Source organism: Lygodium microphyllum, chromosome 10 (genome assembly GCF_053477565.2).
Source record: "Lygodium microphyllum isolate KBCC chromosome 10, Lygodium_microphyllum_v1.1.10, whole genome shotgun sequence".
In the NCBI taxonomy this organism is placed as follows: Eukaryota; Viridiplantae; Streptophyta; class Polypodiopsida; order Schizaeales; family Lygodiaceae; genus Lygodium; species Lygodium microphyllum.
In genome coordinates this window covers 102,658,826-102,677,634 of record NC_141144.1, presented here as the reverse complement: position 1 = coordinate 102,677,634, position 18,809 = coordinate 102,658,826, and the positions used below count along the sequence as shown (strand labels likewise).

Sequence of the window (18,809 nt, the reverse complement as noted above, 5' to 3'; positions counted from 1 at the left end):
TCTTGGTCCAAGGCAAGAGGCGCACACAGAAAGGCCACACCTAAGATTTCCAAAAAAGGAATTTGGATTCCACCTTGTCAAAGATCCATCCCAACAATTGTTTAGGCATAACATAGACACCCTAAGGTAACCCATTTGTCTTGCAATATTGATATGTAAATCAGTTCCCCCTTCCACCCCAAGGCTTGAAGATCAAATTTAATACAACAATGAGTCATGCCTTAGAAGTATTAATATGCAACAACGAAGCTTGATCAAAGAAGTCCCAAATATCCAATGCCTTACAAACGTTATCCCAATCAACTTTCAACTCATAAAAGCATCATCAACTAATGTCTGCCCATGCTCATTCGATGGAACGGATAGGCCAACCAGCTGCCCATTATCAACCAAATGGTGGCAACATCATAAGAACAAGATGGTAGCCAAGACAAAAAACAAGGGACTCAAAGAGCAAGCTTGTCTAACTAATCATGCCAAAGTAAAGGGCTCAGTGACTCCACCATTCCATATGACTCGAGAAGAAACAATTAGTAGGGATGTTTGCACATGAGCTCATCTACGAAGGACCATTCCAAATAATCAAAGGCCTTTTTCCAAGTCTAATTGTACAAGAACAACCTCCTAATTAGAGTGGAGTGCATAGTCAACACCCATTTACACATTCAAAATGTTCTACAAGATATTCCTACCCTTAATGAAGTCATACTAATTCAATTGTACAATAGAAAGGAGATGCTCGTGAAGGCAATTATCCAATACTTTGGAGAAGATCTTATGCATGCTACCCATCAACAAGATCAGCCTCTAATGCTTCAGTATTGGAAGGCAAAGGCACTTTGAGGAAAAAAACTTAGTAACACCCTCCTTCCAAAATGCAAGCGTAATTCCAATTGTCCAAGCCTCTTGGCATATAGTTGCCAAAGGCTTAGTGAAACAAGTAGCATAAGTCTCAAAGAATTCATTGGTGAGATCATCCCAACCAAGGGTTTTATTCCTTGGGCAAATGCAACGAGACATTCATGACCTCATCCTCATGAATGTCAACCTCCAAGGCAATACGTATGTTAGAAGATACAAGATCCTAGATAAATGTATAAAACACCCAACAAGCATGGGCATTCTAATCAAAATGGGATTGCTCCAAGCCAAGAAGATCCATAAAATATTGCTTATACAAGTGCACAATGATCTAATGATCTATAACCATCTGATTGTAAACATTCTAGAGTCTAACCATATTTTTTTCTGCAAAAGATGCATGCTGCCCACGATAAAATTTATTCGACCAGCAAGAGTTGTCCTGCAAGCCTTCTGTCAAAGTCTTAAGCTTGGCCTATTGATAAGGGCGAAGCAGAAAGTGCATAAGAAGATCAGTCAGCATAAAGACAAGGCTGTCCAAAAAGCATAATCTAGCTATTAAAGCAATAGGGAACGAACCAACACCAACATTTCCTTAGCAACATGCATGTGTTGCCTACAAAGAGAGGTATGATGAATTCCAAATAGCCTACCAACTCACTACACGTTTTTAATCAATTAATCAAAGGGGACACTCCCTGTACATGGAAAACCAAGTGAAAATCAATCAAGTAATTGTACCATGTAACCACTAAAGACCTCATGGCTCAAAAGAAGAAATTAAAGTGCAAGGGCAACTTGCCTAGAAACTACGCAAAGGTAGTAATAGACTGATTGAGCATGAGAAACTATAAAGGAAAGTGACCTAATAGAACATATTACTGTAGAACTTTGATTTCCAAATTCCGACAAGAAAGTATCATCATGCATTGACATAATTTTGATCTCGAAGACTCCATGTTTCACTATGTTGCATGGAATGAAAGGTATATCCAAAATCCAAGGACGTAGCCAAGGCCAAAGATCCTATTTAACAAACATCAATTTAGATGAAGGTGATGATCTTGATCATACTGAAGACTAAGATATGTGGAACATCCTAAAGGATGTGTCGCTATAGAGGGGGTGAATGTCATATGGTTCTACGTCTAAAGGTTGACGACTCTAAGGAATTCTAATAATGATAGTATTTAACCTATGTGCCTATGGGATTGAACTACAAGTGTTTATGTTGAATATACACTATCTATTCACATATGTCATGAAGTGGGAGTGGATTTTACATCTCTACTTGTATTCAAAGTAAGAAGTGTCTTTAGTTGGCAACTCACTAGACAAAATTATGACCCTAGACCAAATTTGAGTGTGGTTTATAGTGTGAATAGCACTAAACTTGCCTTTGTAATTTGCATAGTATTTTTCAAGCAGCATCAAAAAGTAAGTAAATGTCTAGAGAAGAACATACTAAAGCTTCTTGATGTCCATGAGAGGACCAATCCTGGATCTTTGTGATTGTTGTGGACTATTCTAAATAGGGCATATAGGCTATCTACTACTACTCATAAAGCAAAAATTTTGATCTACCTTGAATCTACGTGCGATCATGGCCTTCAAGTGCATCCACTACGAAGTGCAAAGAAGTAGACTGTGATGAATCTACATGCATATGGAAATCACCCATCAACAAGCCAAGTCTACCAATGGAGATTGGGCCTAAACCGTTCCTATAGAGCATGGCAATGCGAGGCATCATTAGGCGCATAAACTCCCACTAGCCATAAAAGCTTGCTTCAAGCATAATTTCAATTATTAGGAATTGGCCAAACACACCCTTATTTACTAGAACACACTGAAATCTTCCATGAATAATGAGAACACCAGAGTGCCGCATCATAGCACCCTCAACATGAAATAAATTTTACCCATGGCAGTGAATAATCATGCATGATTCTTTGCAACCCTTGTACTCCATGGCACATAACACATCCCATGCATCTTCACACAAAACACACCAAATATCATCCTATTTGCTGCAAGAGCAAACATCACAAACATTCCAAGAGGCAATCTTCATTCAAATATCAAACAAAGCTTAGACTCAAAGTTGATCTTGCTTCAATTTAACCTTAGAAGCCAATGCTTCAAGCACCCCATCATCCAAAAATTTGTTCCTCCTTTGGCCCATGAAGCTCAGAGATGGAAGTAGAGGGCTTATCCTCATTCTTAAAAGTTGATCATGGATAACCGCAGTCCCAAGGAATAATCTCTTTGCCCTTCTTATCAAAGGCAAGACAAGCTAGCGAATCCCAAGAGCAATCAACATCTAACCTCAAGTTACCATGCAACTTGGCACCAAAGTAAGTCATATTAATTGCATTACACTCATGAGAAGACTTATCCTTTCTACATACGTATACAAGTCTTAAGCTCCTACTGATGTACCAATTGGTTACAATCATAAAAACCACTTGGACCTACAAAAATATCTTCTAGACAATCTTCTTGCACAACATACAATACACACACTGGCTGATTCATGAGAGCATAGGAATCCTGGCCATGAAAAAGAGAATAACAACTCTCTTGTAAAATGGGGAAAAAAAACACCACTTTCTATGTGCCCCCACAAGTATCCGATACTATAGAGAGAGAAGGAAAGAGAAAGGCTGCAATGGAAGAAGATAAATTTGCACTAAACTAAATGAAAGTAGAATACAAATGTGGACTAATTAGCCCTTGCACATCCCAAGGCATTAGTGAGGGCATCAAATCAAGTTGATGATAGAAGGCAACACCGACAAACATACAAACACCCTTCAACCAATTGAAAAAGAAATGCAAGGCTACAAATAAACCTCAATCAATGTGAATACACCTAAAACCAACTAAAAAAGAAACGCATGCTTTAAATAGAGCTACCTCCTCCATCAAAACACATGACAAAGTAAGTGTCAAAGCTCCTAATGTCCCCTCCTTATTAGAGTTCGAAAAGTTATTGTGACTAAGCTCTACATACTCACTCAAGAAGATATTGACAAATTACAAAAAATACTCCGAATCCAAATCCTAAGAAAAATCTGATTGGATAGTAACCTGGACATACAACCGTACCACACACCCTAAAGAGTTTGGGTGATTGGTCGAGGAAACTTTGTCATGAATGTTGGAAACGCTAATATTGTCAGAGTGCAGCGATGCGGAAGCATAGGACAAAGGCTGAGAGAGAGTGAACACAGAAGAGGAGAGAGAGAGAGAGAGAGAAAAAGAGAGTGTAAATGCAGAAAATCTGCGGTGTAGTATGCTGTATGAGAGTGCAGAAATACACAAGGGGGAAAAGGAAATATTTGCATATGTCTCCGACTTGATGACCTCGATCTCCGTCAGCCCAAGCACAGTCTGTCTCAGCCAACAGATCTCAAGATCAGAATCTGAAATAATGAATGCTGGAGTGTGCCACAAAACCGGCTATAAATAGCCGAAAAATAGGAATTCCCAGCACCAGGTCGGCTGCATTTAATGCAACCGACTACAGAAAAACTGGCTGACTCCACACAACTGCAATCTGACTGTACCTGTGCCACGTGGCACCTGTCTGCCCTGCTGACGTGGCATCCACTCTGGCCGTACTGCTCTGCTGTCCGACTGGCCGACTATTCAAGAAATGACACTGTCTAACACTCCCTCTCTCAGATCTTGGACGGGCCAAAACACTCAGGGATTTGGAATGCTACCGAAGAAGAGCCTCGGAAAGCGCCTTCGTAAACAAATTTGCAAGATTATCCTCCATCTTGCAATACCCCACATCAATGGTCCCATCCAGAAGCTTCTCTCGAATGAAGTGATACTGGATCTCAATGCGCTTCGTTCGGGCATGGAATACTAGATTTTGAACCAAGGCAATGCAACTCTCATTGTTGCACCGTAGAAGAATAGGACAAGGCTAAGGACAGCCAAGCTCCTCCAACAATCTCCGAAGCCACACAACCTCACATGTGGTGGAAGACGCAGCCCGATACTCCGCCTCAGTAGAAGAAAGGGCTACCGTGGGCTGCTTCTTGCTACTCCAAGAGATAACACTTGTACCCAAGGTAAAACAATAGCCTGTAGTAGACCGTCGGTGGTCCACATCGTCAACCCAATCCGAGTCACTCCAACTTGCAAGAACCAAATCTAAAGCATCTGTACCTGCGGGATAAGAAATCCCTAAGTCAGAGGTCCCCCTCAAATACCAAAGAATCCTCAGGGCAGCTTGCCAATGCACCTGTTTGGGTTCCGTCATGAACCCTGCCAAAGACCCACAACAAAACAAAGATCAACACGAGTGTTGAGAAGCTAAATCAAGGATCCAATCAACTGACGGTAGCGGAAAGCATCCATCACGGGAGAATCTAAGTGTGAAGTGGCCTTCCAATTCAGATCCATAGGAGTAGTAAGGGGCCGATAAGTCTCCATCTCAAAAGTCACCAAGAGCTCTTGAATGTATCTCTACTGAGAGATGAAAATCTCCCTCTGAGACTGATAAATCTCGTGACCCAAGAAGAAATGAAGCAGCCCCAAATCCGTCATCTCGAATGCCTGATATAAAGCTATCTTGGTCTCTCGGACCTTCTGTGTATGATCCCCTCTCAAAATCAAATCATCGACATATCACACAACAACACACGACCACCCTCAGAAGTGTGCACATAAAGTTGTGGATTGGCCTTGGAGCGCCAATATCCCAACTTCGACTGAAGAAACGAGTCAATCTTCTCGTTCCATGCACGCGGAGCCTGCTTGAGACCATACAAGGCCTTCTTCAACCTGTAAACTTTCCCATCCGAGGATCCAAAGCTAGGAGGCTGCTCAACATAGATCTCCTCCTGCACGTCACCATTAAGAAAGACCGACTTCACATCTAGCTGATAAACAAGCCATCTCCTGTGGCCAACCAAGGCAAGAACACCTCCAATAGTCACCATACGAGCAGTGGGGGCAAAAGTATCATGAAAATCAATGCTTGGGCGCTAAGCAAAACCTTTAGCAACAAGGCGAGCCTTGTGCTTGTCCAAAGAACCATCGCTAAGGTACTTGGTCTTGAAGACCCACTTGACACCAATCACCTTCTTGTGAGAGGGACGAGGCACAAGAGACCAAGTGCCATTCCTGTCAATAGCCTCCAACTCGGCTTCCATGGCCTTCCGCCAATGATCAAACTGCAAAGCCTCCTTCACTGAAGTGGGCTCTTGATCCTGCATAACACGGATCAACAAATAATAGTTGGAGCAGACAAGCTCCAAAGAATGTGCAAGGTTCCTCCGTGACCTCCACGGTTCATCCTGCGGTTCCCACTCCTTAGGGACCCCCTCGATCCCTGAATCTCGGAGTGTGTCACGAGCTCAACGAGGAGGACAAACCTCTCCCCGTCACTCTCCATCTGCTGAAGACTCAAGAACATCCACTAGCGGAAGCTCCTCGAGGGTGGCCAATAGAGAAGACTTTGAATCAAAAGAAGAATCTCCATCAAGAGGCTCTGGCTCCAAAGGAACTGTCTCAGGAGCCCAACTCTCCCCTGGATCTCCAAGGACGGGGTGCTCCTCACCCCCCTCTATGGCCAGAACTTCCACGAACCGCACATCCTGGCTCGTGTAGACATCCCACTTAACAAGATCAAACAAGCGATAACCTTGGGATTGGGAGCTATAGCCAATAAAAACCTATCATCAGAAAACCGCCTCGAACTTATCACGCTGCATCTTCGAAATGTACACATAAGCATCATACCCAAAGATCCTGAAATAAGAGACATCAGATGTAGTCCCAAAATAAGCCTCAAAAGATGTCATCCTATCTACAGCTGAAGTGGGAGATCAATTAGGGATGTGAAATGCGATAGCCACTGCCTCAGCCCACAGAAACTAAGGTGTCTGTCGGTGCTCCATCATGGTGCGTGCCATCTCAATCACACTTCGTTCTTCCACTCCAAGCTGCCATTCTCTTGGGGAGTGTTGGTGTTAGCAAACTCCTAGTGAATGCCCCTATCTGCACAAAAACGAGTAAACTCATTAGACATAAATTCATCTCCCTTGTCTGAACGCAAGGTCTTCAATTGCCGGCCAGAATGGTTCTCCTTAAAGAGAAGCCAATCCTTGAAATGAGAGAAAGCCTCCAACTTCAAAGTCAAAAAATAGACCCATCTCATCCTATTGTAGTCATCGACGATCAACATGAAGTACAAGCTCCCCTTCAGGAACTCGATCCTCATCGGGCCACAAAGGTCTGTAAATACAAGCTCCATGGGTGAAGTAGACCGCCTAGAAGCTTTGTTGGGAATCGCATCCCAATGCATTTTCCCACGAATGTAGGAGACACATGGTTGATAACTCACTACTATGTCCGGCAAGCCTCGGCAAACGACCCTCGCAACGCCTTCCGAAGGTACTTGTAGTTCAGGTGGCCAAACCGAGCATACCATAGCTCAAACTATGCCTGAGAAGTAAAAAGAAGAAAAGTAAGAGCTGAAGAAGACTTCAATTTGTAGACGCCATTCTCCTCATACCCTACAAAGAGAACCTTCCTCGATCCATAATCAAGGACTCCAACAGTATCACTGTCAAACTCCACCAAGAGGCCAAGAGCACAAAACTTATGAACCGAAAGTAAATGATACCCCAATCCTGGCACATGCAACACCTCAAAGGTGTGGGTACCCCCACGTCCATCTGGAATAAGCTGCGTCTCACCCTGCGCAACAATAGACACAGAAGAGCTGACTCCAATGAGAATCTGCCCACACGAAGTTCGCAAATGGGCAACACCAATGGAAGGAGTCGTGTGTCGTGAGGCACCACTGTCCACAATCCACTTCCGAGCCTGGGAAGCTATCATCACAGCATCAAAAGTCTTTGATGTAGAGTCCTCAATGACTACTAAGTGTAGAAAAGCAATTGATAAGGGTGCAACCACCGCTCCAGAATCCTTCGTGTCCTTCTTGGTATCCTTCTTGTCTTTATCGGGGCAATCCTTCTTCCAGTGACCGGTCTTTCCGCAAATATGACAAGTCGATTCCTTCTCCTTGTCCTTGGATTTATTGTCCTCCTTCTTCTTCTTTTGGTCATTTCCCTTCTTTTGAAGGCTTGACCAACCAATGCCTCCAATTTGAAAGCATTCTGTCCCTTCAATTGTTCCTTCTGGTCCAAGACCATAGAAACCAACTCTTTCCACAAAAGAGTCAACTCTCGCCCTAATGCAATAAGAACGGAATAAAAAGTACCAAATCGTAGCAGCAACCGGGATAGTAAAGTGATCGCCATGTCTTCAGAGGAAATAGGCTTCCCTGCATTTTGAACCTACATCTGAAGCTGCCGAAGCTTGTTGATGTGTTCCCGAAGCGAAGAAAACTTATTCACAGACAAAGTCCGCATTTGCACCTCCAAAGAAACCCTATTCATCAAGGTCATCCGATTGTATGTCTAGTCGAGCTCCAACAATATCTCACGAGACACCGTTAGTGCTCGATGTGAACTATCACAACTGTGGTACAAGACAGAAACAGAAAAGATCAAATCCTGGCATTCAGTTTGTCCCAATGAGACTGAACCTTGGTCAACTCCGCACGAGCATTGGAAGAGAGTTTGGACTCATCCCTCACCGAGGGCCTGTTAATCTCCTCCATCACCAATTTCACCAAATCATAGGACTCCAAAATGGCCAATATCATCACCCGCCAAATGCAATAATTGTCACCATCAAGCTTTTGATCCGATGGAAGAGCTAGTAGGACAAGCACCTTCCTGTCCATGATCACCTAGAACTCCAAATCAGTCTCTATAGACATGTTAACCTGCAATACCTGCACAAACGCAAAATCAGCCCCCTCTGACTGTGAAAACGCAGCCTTCTAGAGCTGGTTCCTCCGCTGCCCAAACCTTCTTCACCCGCCGGAGGTGATGAAAATGTAAAATCTGCAATGGAAGGCCTCAAACGCAGCCTTTCTCCTTCGAACAACAATAATCTACAACAAATTCACCGATTAGACTCCTTTCCTACACACCCACGCTCGCTTTAGCCTTGATCCGATGTGCAGCCCTCCCGCTCACCCTTGAATCTTGAAAACGCAGCCTTGTGTCGCGCTAAAATCTCCTCTTCAGATAGGTTCAACCCTCAATCAGTCCATCTTCACCGCTCTGATACCATGTCAGAGTGCAATGATGCAGAAGCGTAGGACAAAGACTGAGAGAGAGTGAACATAAAGAGAAGAGAGAGAAAGGGAGAGTGTAAACGCAGAAAATCTGCGGTGTAGTATGCTGTATAAGAGTGCAGAAATACACAAGGGGATAGAGAAAATATCTGCATATGTCTCTGATTTGATGACCTCGATCTCCGTCAGCCCAAGCACAGTCTGTCTAAACCAACAGATCTCAAGATTAGAATCCGAAATAATAAATGGAGTGTGCCACAAAACCGACTATAAATAGCCGAAAAATAGGAATTCCCAACACCAGGTTGACTGCATTTAATGCAACCGACTGCAGAAAAACTGACTGACTGCACAAAACTGCAGTTCGATTGTACCTATGCCTCGTGGCACCTGTCTGCCCTGCTGACATGGCATCCACTCTAGCCGTACTGCTTTGTTGTCCGATTGGCCTATTGTCCAAGAAATGACACTGTCTAACAAATATGAAACCATATTTACAGCATGAGTAACCAACATTGCTCTATTAATAGAAAATATGGCTAGAACTAATGCATTGCTAAGAGATAAGTCAAGTGGTTACAAGAGATGAAAGCAAAAAAAGCACCTTCATTGTGAAGAGGAAGGGCATATCTCATGAGAATGACCTCAACACAATCTATCACGAACCAATTAAAGACTACAATTATGGTAGAACATCATACACCATCTTAGGTAGAACATAGGGACATTAATTTTAAAGTGAAAAAATAAGACTTTCTTTCATTGGCTCCTTTGAGACAAGATGTCAACGCTTTCACAAAGTTAAGTAGACAACAAAGAGCTTAACATCATGCTGCTTGCAAGACTTAAAGTCCTTTGGGACATGCCATGGTATCATAGAGTGCATATAGTGTTGGGTACATTTAGCACGAAGACCTTTGTATTGCATGAAAGAAAGACTTATGTTTTAGATGCCAAGTTTAACGGTGAGTCAATCCCCATTGAAATCAAAGGCTTTGCACGGGAACTTCTACCAATAAGACCTATAGGCTTTGAATCATATCATTGATCTAAAATTGAGCAACGGTTCACAAAATACCATGCAAAATTAGAGCAATCAAATCACAAAAGATCAATAAGAAGGCTTACAAGTTCAAGCTTTTCGATCTTGGAGGATTTACAACGCATCCCATGCAAGTCTTCTTAGATCTTTCCATGTAAATGTAACAGAGTACATTTAGTGAGGTATGGTGACTTGTCGAACTCTTCATAAAGAAACAAGATTTAGAGGTAAAGTTTTCCAATGCTATTTGATGTGTATGTGAAGTGGATAGAGGTTGACTTAACATATTCATCTCGATTGTTGCAACTTTACCCAAGGCATTTCAACAGAAGTCAAGTTTAATCATGGCTCAATCAAGCTCAACAAAGTATAAGTCTAGAGTGTTGCCTAATACTCTAAAGCAGGCCAACACCTCCACTCCCTTCGTATTGACATGCTCAAATATCTAAGGATCACTTGGTGACGCTATATGTTTTATCCAAGAAACATCTTGATATAAAAGCTTACCTCATCAATTTGCAAAACATAATGGTCTAATTTGAGAGATTGTTTTATTAATGAAATTTAGCTCTTTTCTCCTAATGTCTTGCAATACTCTTACTTCAAGGATAAGAATCAATTAGACTAAGGCAACTTCACTAAGATAAGACAAAGTAGAAAACAAGGATAGTTGGGCTAAGGGAACACATGGACAAGCCCTTGATACTGTCAGAGATCATAACCTGTCCAGCTGCAGCAGTCGGACCAGCAGCACTGCTGCACAGTCGGACTGTGCAATCGGACTGCCACGTGGCAGTCCGACTGCCTGCAGCCACTTTTACCAGGCTGCGCCCCAGTTTTGAGCCCCATTCCAGGCAGTTTTTCGCCTATTTATTGCTGACGTTTTTCAGCAGTCTCCCGATCATTCTCTGTCGCAGATTACAGACCGGTGCCGTGTAGATCTCTGTCTCTGTTCGCAGATTTCAGACAGCAGACAGTGCAGACTGCAGCAGACTTCGAGGTGGACAGCAGGTTGCATCGTCGAGGTGGAGACATGCAGTCCAGCGCACTGCGCCCGTGTATATCTTTGTATTCAGCATTCTTTATACAGCAGATCTTCAGTGTACACTGTCTCTTTCTCTCCCTTCTCTCTCTGCGTTCTCTCTCTCTCAGTCCTACGCTTCCGCACCGCTGCACTCTGACATGGTATCAGAGCAGTGTTTGAGGGCTGACTGAGCGCAGAATCAACCTGAAGAGGAGTTTCCATCGCGACACAAATTTGCGTTTTTTGCGTTTAAGGGCAGACAGGAGGGCTGCGCCTTGGAACAACGCTGAAACGAGTGTGGGCGCACAGGAAAGGAGTACAGGTGGTGGATTTGCTGCTGTTTACTGCTGTTTGTCGCGGAGAAAGTTTGAGTTTTCAACCTAAAAGTGCAGGTTTTGCTTTTTCATCGCCTCCGGCGGGTGAAGAAGCTTCGGGACGCGGAAGAGCCTTAGCAGGCTGAGTTTACCCAATCAGAGGGGGCTGCTTTTGCGTTTGAGAAGGCATTGCAGGTGAAGATGTCTACAGAGATGGACTTGGAGTTCCAGGCGATTATGGACCGGAAGGTGCCTGTCCTACCGGCTCTTCCTACAGATCAGAAGCTCGACGGCGACAACTACCGCATATGGCGCGTTATGATGTTGGCCATTCTAGAGTCCTATGATTTGGCGGAGTTGGTACAGGAAGATATTGACCGGCCTTCGGTAAGAGATGAGTCCAAACTCTCTTCCGATGCTCATGCGGAGTTGGCCAGGGCCCAGTCTCATTGGGACAAACTGAATGCCAGGATTCGATCCTTTCTCTTTCTATCATGCACTACAGCCGTGATCGCTCACATCGAGCACTTGACGGTGGCTCGTGAGATATGGCTGGAGCTTGATCAAATGTACAATCGGATGACCCTGATGAAGAGGGTTTCTTTGGAGGTACAGATGCGGACCTTGTCCGTCAATAAGTCTTCTTCGCTAAGGGAACACATTAACAAGCTAAGGCAGCTACAGATGCAGGTTCAGAATGCGGGGAAGCCCATTTCCTCCGAAGACATGGCGATTACACTCTTGTCCCAGTTGCCGCCACGATTCGGTACATTTTACTCTGCCCTTATTGCTTCGGGGCGAGAGTCTACTCTTCGGTGGGAAGAGTTGGTTCCTATGGTCTTGGACCAAGAGGAACAGTTAAAGGGACAGAATGCTTCCAAGACGGAGGCGTTGACAGGTCAAGCCTCTCAGAAGAAGGGGAAGGACCAAAAGAAGAAGAAGGGGGATAACAAGTCCAAGAAAGACAAGGAGAAGGACAAGGACAAAGACTCCACATGCCATATTTGTGGAAAGACTGGCCATTGGAAGAAGGATTGCCCTGACAAAGACTCGAAGGACACCAAGAAGAAGGAAACCAAGGATTCTGGAGCAGTGGCTGCACCCTCATCAGCTGCATTTCTACATCTAGTTGTCATTGAGGACGCTTCACCGAATGCTTCTGATGCTGCGATGGCGGCTTCCCAATCTCGAGAGTGGATTATTGATAGTGGTGCCTCACGGCACATGACTCCTTCATCAGATGGTGTTGCCCAGCTGCGACCTTCGCGTGGGCAGGTTCTCATTGGAGACAGCTCTTCAGTTTCTATTGCAGGTCGGGGTAAGATGCAGCTTATTCCGGATGGACGAGGTGGCACCCATACTTCAGAGGTTTTGCATGTACCAGGATTGGGGTACCATCTCCTTTCAGTCCATAAGATTTGCTCTCTTGGTCTTCTGGTGGAGTTTGACAGTTCTACAGTGCGAGTCCTTGATCATGAATCGAGGAAGGTTCTATCATCTGGATATGAGGAGAACGGCATTTACAAACTGAAGTCTTCCACTGCCCTCTCTACTCTTCTTCTTACCTCACAGTCACAGTCTGAATTATGGCATGCTAGGTTTGGTCACCTGAACTATGACTATCTTCGGAAGGCGTCACGGGGACAGCTTGTTCGAGGGTTGCCGGATATAGTGGTGAGCCAGCAGCCATGTGTCTCCTGCATAAGGGGGAAGCAGCATAGGGATGCCATTCCCCACACCGCTTCGCGGCGGTCTACTTCACCGATGGAGTTAGTATCTACGGATCTATGTGGCCCTATGAGGAATGAGTCCCTGCGTGGGAGCTCGTACTTCATGCTGATCGTGGATGACTATAGCAGGATGACATGGGCCTACTTTTTGGCACTAAAATCAGAAGCTTTCTCGCACTTCAAGGATTGGCTTCTCTTTGAGGAGAACCGATCAGGCCGGAAGTTGAAGACCTTGCGATCCGACAAGGGAGGTGAATTTGTCTCTAATGAATTTGCTCGGTTTTGTGCAGATAGAGGAATTCACCAGGAGTTTGCCAATACGAATACTCCACAAGAAAATGGTATTCTCGAACAGAAGAATCGCAGTGTGATCGAGATGGCGCGCACCATGATGGAGCACCGACAGACCCCCCAGGTTCTGTGGGCCGAGGCTGTGGCTACTACAGTCCACATTCTTAATCGATCTCCTACTTCGGCCGTGGAAGGGATGACTCCATTTGAGGCGTATTTTGGGTCGAAGCCAGATGTTTCTTACTTTCGGGTCTTTGGGTGTGATGCCTATGTTCACATTTCCAAAGCTCACCGTGACAAATTCGAAGCGGCTTCCCGCAAACAGGTATTTGTTGGCTACAGCTCCCAGTCCCAAGGCTACCGACTCTATGATCCCGTCAAGCAGGATGTATATACTAGCCGTGATGTGCGGTTTGTGGAGGTTCCGGCTTCTTCAACGGGTGAGGAGCATCCCGTTCTTGGAGATCCAGGGGAGAGTTTGGCTCCTTCTACAGTTCCACTGGAGCCTGTGCCGTTTGATTATGATTCTGTTTCTGACACAGAGTCTACTGTTCCACCGGATCCTTCTGAGGAGTTACCACCGGTGGACATTCCAAGGTCTTCTACTGATGGAGAACGACGAGGGGAGGTTCGGCCTCCTCCTCGCTGGGCCCGTGACACACTCCGTGATTCAGGGATCGAGGGGGTTCCTGAGGAGTGGGGACCGCAGGATGGTCCGCGGCGGTCACGGAGGCACCAGGCGCATTCTTCGGAGCTTGTGTGCTCCAATTATTGTTTGATGTCCCGAGTTATGCAGGATCGAGAGCCCACCTCCGTGAAGGAGGCTTTACAGTCCGCCCCATGGAAGAAAGCTATGGAAGCTGAGTTGGAGGCTATTGAGAGGAATGGCACTTGGTCACTTGTGCCACGCCCCCCGAAGAAGAAGGTGATTGGAGTCAAGTGGGTCTTCAAGACCAAATATCTCAGTGATGGTACTTTGGATAAACACAAGGCTCGCCTTGTTGCTAAGGGTTTTGCCCAGCGCCCAGGGATTGACTGTCATGACACCTTTGCCCCTACAGCTCGTATGGCAACCATTAGAGCTGTTCTTGCTTTGGCTGGCCATAGGAGATGGCCTGTTTATCAGCTGGATGTGAAGTCGGCCTTCCTGAATGGTGATTTGAAGGAGGAGATCTACGTTGAGCAACCTCCTGGCTTTGGTTCTTCGGACGGGAAAGTCTACAGGTTGAAGAAGGCCCTGTATGGTCTCAAGCAGGCCCCGCGAGCTTGGAACGAGAAGATTGATTCGTTCCTCCAGACTCAGTTGGAATATCGGCGGTCCAAGGCCGATCCGCAGCTGTATGTTCACACTTCCGAGGATGGTTGTGTGCTGTTTGTATTATATGTTGATGATTTGATTGTCACAGGTGATGATGCACAGCAGGTCCAGGAGACAAAGTCAGCTTTACATCGGACGTTCGAGATGACGGATTTGGGGCTACTCCATTTCTTTTTAGGACATGAGATTTTTCAGTCTCAGAGGGGGATCTTTCTCTCCCAACAGAGATATGTACAGGAGCTCTTGGTGTCTTTTGAGATGGAAGATTGTCGGGCCCTCTCTACTCCTATGGATCCGAACTGGAAGGCCACTTCCCACTCAGCTTCTCCTTTGGCGGATGCTTCCCGCTATCGACAGTTGATAGGGTCTTTGATTTGGCTTCTCAACACCAGGGTTGATCTATGTTTTGCTGTTGGGCTCTTGGCAGGGTTCATGAGTGAACCTAAGACGGTGCATTGGCAGGCTGCTCAGAGGATACTTCGGTATCTGAGGGGGACGTCTGATTTGGGGATTCATTACCCCGCAGGGACAGATGGGTCAGATCTTGTACTTGCAGGTTGGAGCGACTCGGATTGGGCCGGTGACGTGAACCACAGGCGGTCTACAACAGGTTACTGTTTTACTTTGGGTGCAGGTGTTATTTCTTGGAGTAGCAAGAAGCAGCCCACAGTAGCCCTTTCGTCTACTGAGGCGGAGTATCGGGCCGCGTCTTCCACCACATGCGAGGTTGTGTGGCTTCGGAGACTGTTGGAGGAGCTTGGGTGCCCCCAGACTCGTCCTACATTGCTGCGATGTGACAATGAGAGTTGCATTGCCTTGGCAAGGAACCTTGTTTTTCATGCCCGGACGAAGCACATTGAGATCCAGTACCACTTCATCCGAGAAAAGCTTTTGGATGAGACCATCACTGTGGAGTATTGCAAGACGGAGGATAATCTTGCGGATTTGTTTACGAAGGCGCTTCCTCAGGCTCTACTTCGGCAACATTCCAGATCCCTCAGGCTTCTGCCCTGTCCAGGCTCTGAGAGGGGGTGTCAGAGATCATAGCCTGTCCAGCTGCAACAGTCGGACCAGCAGCACTGCTGCACAGTCGGACTGTGCAGTCGGACTGCCACGTGGCAGTCCGACTGCCTGCAGCCACTTTTACCAGGCTGCGCCCCAGTTTTGAGCCCCATTCCAGGCAGTTTTTCGCCTATTTATTGCTGACGTTTTTCAGCAGTCTCCCGATCATTCTCTGTCGCAGATTACAGACCGGTGCCGTGCAGATCTCTGTCTCTGTTCGCAGATTTCAGACAACAGACAGTGCAGACTGCAGCAGACTTCGAGGTGGACAGCAGGTCGCATCGTCGAGGTGGAGACACGCAGTCCAGCGCACTGCGCCCGTGTATATCTTTGTATTCAGCATTCTTTATACAGCAGATCTTCAGTGTACACTGTCTCTTTCTCTCCCTTCTCTCTCTGCGTTCTCTCTCTCTCAGTCCTACGCTTCCGCACCGCTGCACTCTGACAGATACAAGGAAACAAGGTTGCTCTACTAATAAGGACCCAAGTTACCCACCAAATTCCCACATGTGACACTCACATAACATCTTGAAAGAGCAATCACTAAAGTACGTGCTATATGCCTTGTCTTTAAGACAATATTGTCAAAAGGCTTCCACCATGCTATGTACAATAAGATCCTATATTACATTGTCTAGGATGCTAAGTAGGAGACTTTCTTGAGAGAGGCCTATTTAAAAATACCCTTACCTCGGAACTTTTTAGAAATCAAAAATACCCTTTTCTATTCAATCTATAAATGAACCTTTTATATGGTACCCTTTTCTATGTTAAAAATGTGTAAAAATTATATTTTAAAAACTCTTCTTTTGAACCCACATGATATGTGTTTATATTTGAGAGTGACCCCCTAAGATTAAATCATCCTAAGGAAAGGATCTTCATCGAATCAATCACTCTATATCAAGGTTGATCCTACTTAATAGTAGGGAGATTGCTTGACAAAGACCCAAACTTCCCCTGCATGACCAGAAATTCAGGAAACAGCCAAGTGAATTCTATGGGGCTGACTTCTAAATACTAGTCGTCAGCATTAGGAAGGTCATTCCAATGGAATGCCAAAACTCTCTAGAACAGGAAGGAGTAGCTGAGGAATGATTAATTGAGCAGACGAAGTTCCTGAACAACATCTGCACTGCATTAAATGAAACATGTGCATAGGTCAGTGGTTGATGCAAACGATTTAATGTTTTGATGGCATGAAAACAAGCTTGTGCAGTCAACCATTTGTGATTAAACAAAAACCATCCATACATTCTTGAAAGGTAAACAAAAGCGTTCTAGCCAAAGGGGCTACAACAAGAAATTAACTACAACTTGGGATATTCTTTGTAGTAGCACGCTCTACCACCTTACTGTTTAAATCATACTTGGATCAAAATATAAAAACGGCTCGCCTTCACTGTTTCTTCAAATTGTGTCCCTAGAATACCATAAAGGGAAGATAACCACATTCTACAGTAGCATCCGACAGATTATGGAAAAGCAGCATGCCTGTTTTTGGATTTTTCAGATGAAGAATACAGCCTTCCGTGTCTGCGACATCTGGTGGCACTGCAGCATTTCCAGTAAAGACTCGATAGGAAGGGAAAGATAACAATAGCATTTGATATGACGCCAAGGAATCAAACAATCTTAAGAAATGACATTTGGTAACAGACCTAACGCTGTTCATTCAGGACTCAAAAGGAATAAAGCCGTTTGCTTTAGACTTACAACGAGCAATGAGAACCCGAGACTCCGCAGGAGGAGGAGGAGCCATTGCTGCCTCGGCTGCAAGCATAGCAGTCCTGCGAGTCATTGCAACGATGGCTGGCCTTGCTGCAGAGAGTTGTCGAAGATCACGATGACGATGATGGCGCCACAGGCACAGGCCTGGTGCCGCTGCTGCCAACGACGAAGATGACTGAAATTGGCGGGAAATCGCATGCATCACCACTAATTGTGAGTCTAAGTACCTATCCGTTTACTATGGGCCTTCTCCGGTTTTATTAAAAGAAGGAATAAATATTTAGATATCTCCCTAGAAAGTGAACCACATGTGGTGCCTCCTAAGCATTTGAGCCTCATTAGTGCACCGCATGGCGAGCAAGCATGAATACAGCCCTATGTACCCACGCAAGCGTCAAAAACAAAGATGAGGGCTTAAATTTGATTGGACACCCAATGTTTTATGTACAGCTACGTTTGTTGAAGTACTTTCCATTTATCTGAATAAGTCTCAACCTACTTAGAAATCTCAATATAATATACATAATATGCATGAAAAGTGACATGTAACATCTTTAAACAAAACGTGCCATTTGATAGATGTAAAAAAATTTTACTTGATTTGACAAGCAATTGAAATAAGACGATGATTGCTAAGCAACCTCCAAGGACTCTAGATTGCAAACAAGCTCTACAAAGCAAGAATCTCTACATGGCAAAGGTAGAGAATGCGCTAAAGGTAGATCAAGCAAAGCACAACACAAAGTGCAAAGTGAAAGCCCAATGAAGAGCCAAAGTGCATGAGGTCACAATCACATTGTCCCTCGACAAAGTATGCCATCACTATGGTACCCTTCTAGCTATTGGGGTATGCATGTGTTTTCTTGGTCGTTCTCCTACAGAAGACAACTTCTACGAGTGGTTCAATGCAGCATACCAAGATGAGGCGAATCTTGTCTAGTTTAAATTCATGGGCAAAGCTTCTATTTGGCTTTGTTGGGCTCTAAGGCTGAATGTGATTAGGTGCTTGCATCCTCTGTCAACTACTACAAAGGAAACCTTGTGCATGCCTTACCATGGTCATCTCCCTTTTCACCTAATGGGGTCTTGCTACATGAATTCCTTTGTATGGATCAGCTTCAGTGATCTACCAATCTGGCTTGTTTGACAAAGCAACTACCATCATTTTGGCTCTCAGGAAAGTTCTTTATACCATTGCTAACACCATATCCTAAGGCCTGCTCAATGGTGTTATTAACTGTGCATGCTTTGTGATCA

The 18,809-nt window shown here is 44.9% G+C and overlaps 1 protein-coding gene across 4 annotated transcripts in view; it reads right to left on the bottom strand.

Annotated features, from left to right (window-relative positions):
• Positions 1-17,880, bottom strand: part of LOC148030367 (ribonuclease H2 subunit B) — a 96,531-nt gene extending 78,651 nt beyond the window's left edge. Inside the window, exons 1-2 of one of the 4 annotated variants that reach the window (XM_087686687.1) lie at positions 17,538-17,880; positions 17,316-17,375 (exon numbers count right to left, since the gene is read on the bottom strand). In XM_087686687.1, coding sequence (XP_087542813.1) covers positions 17,316-17,375; positions 17,538-17,754 — 277 coding nt within the window. In that variant the 5' untranslated portion in view covers positions 17,755-17,880. The remainder of the gene's footprint in view (positions 1-17,315; positions 17,376-17,537) is intronic. The other 3 variants (XM_087686689.1, XM_087686688.1, XM_087686686.1) reach the window with 3 other exon arrangements.
• Between the last annotated feature and the right edge of the window lie 929 nt (positions 17,881-18,809).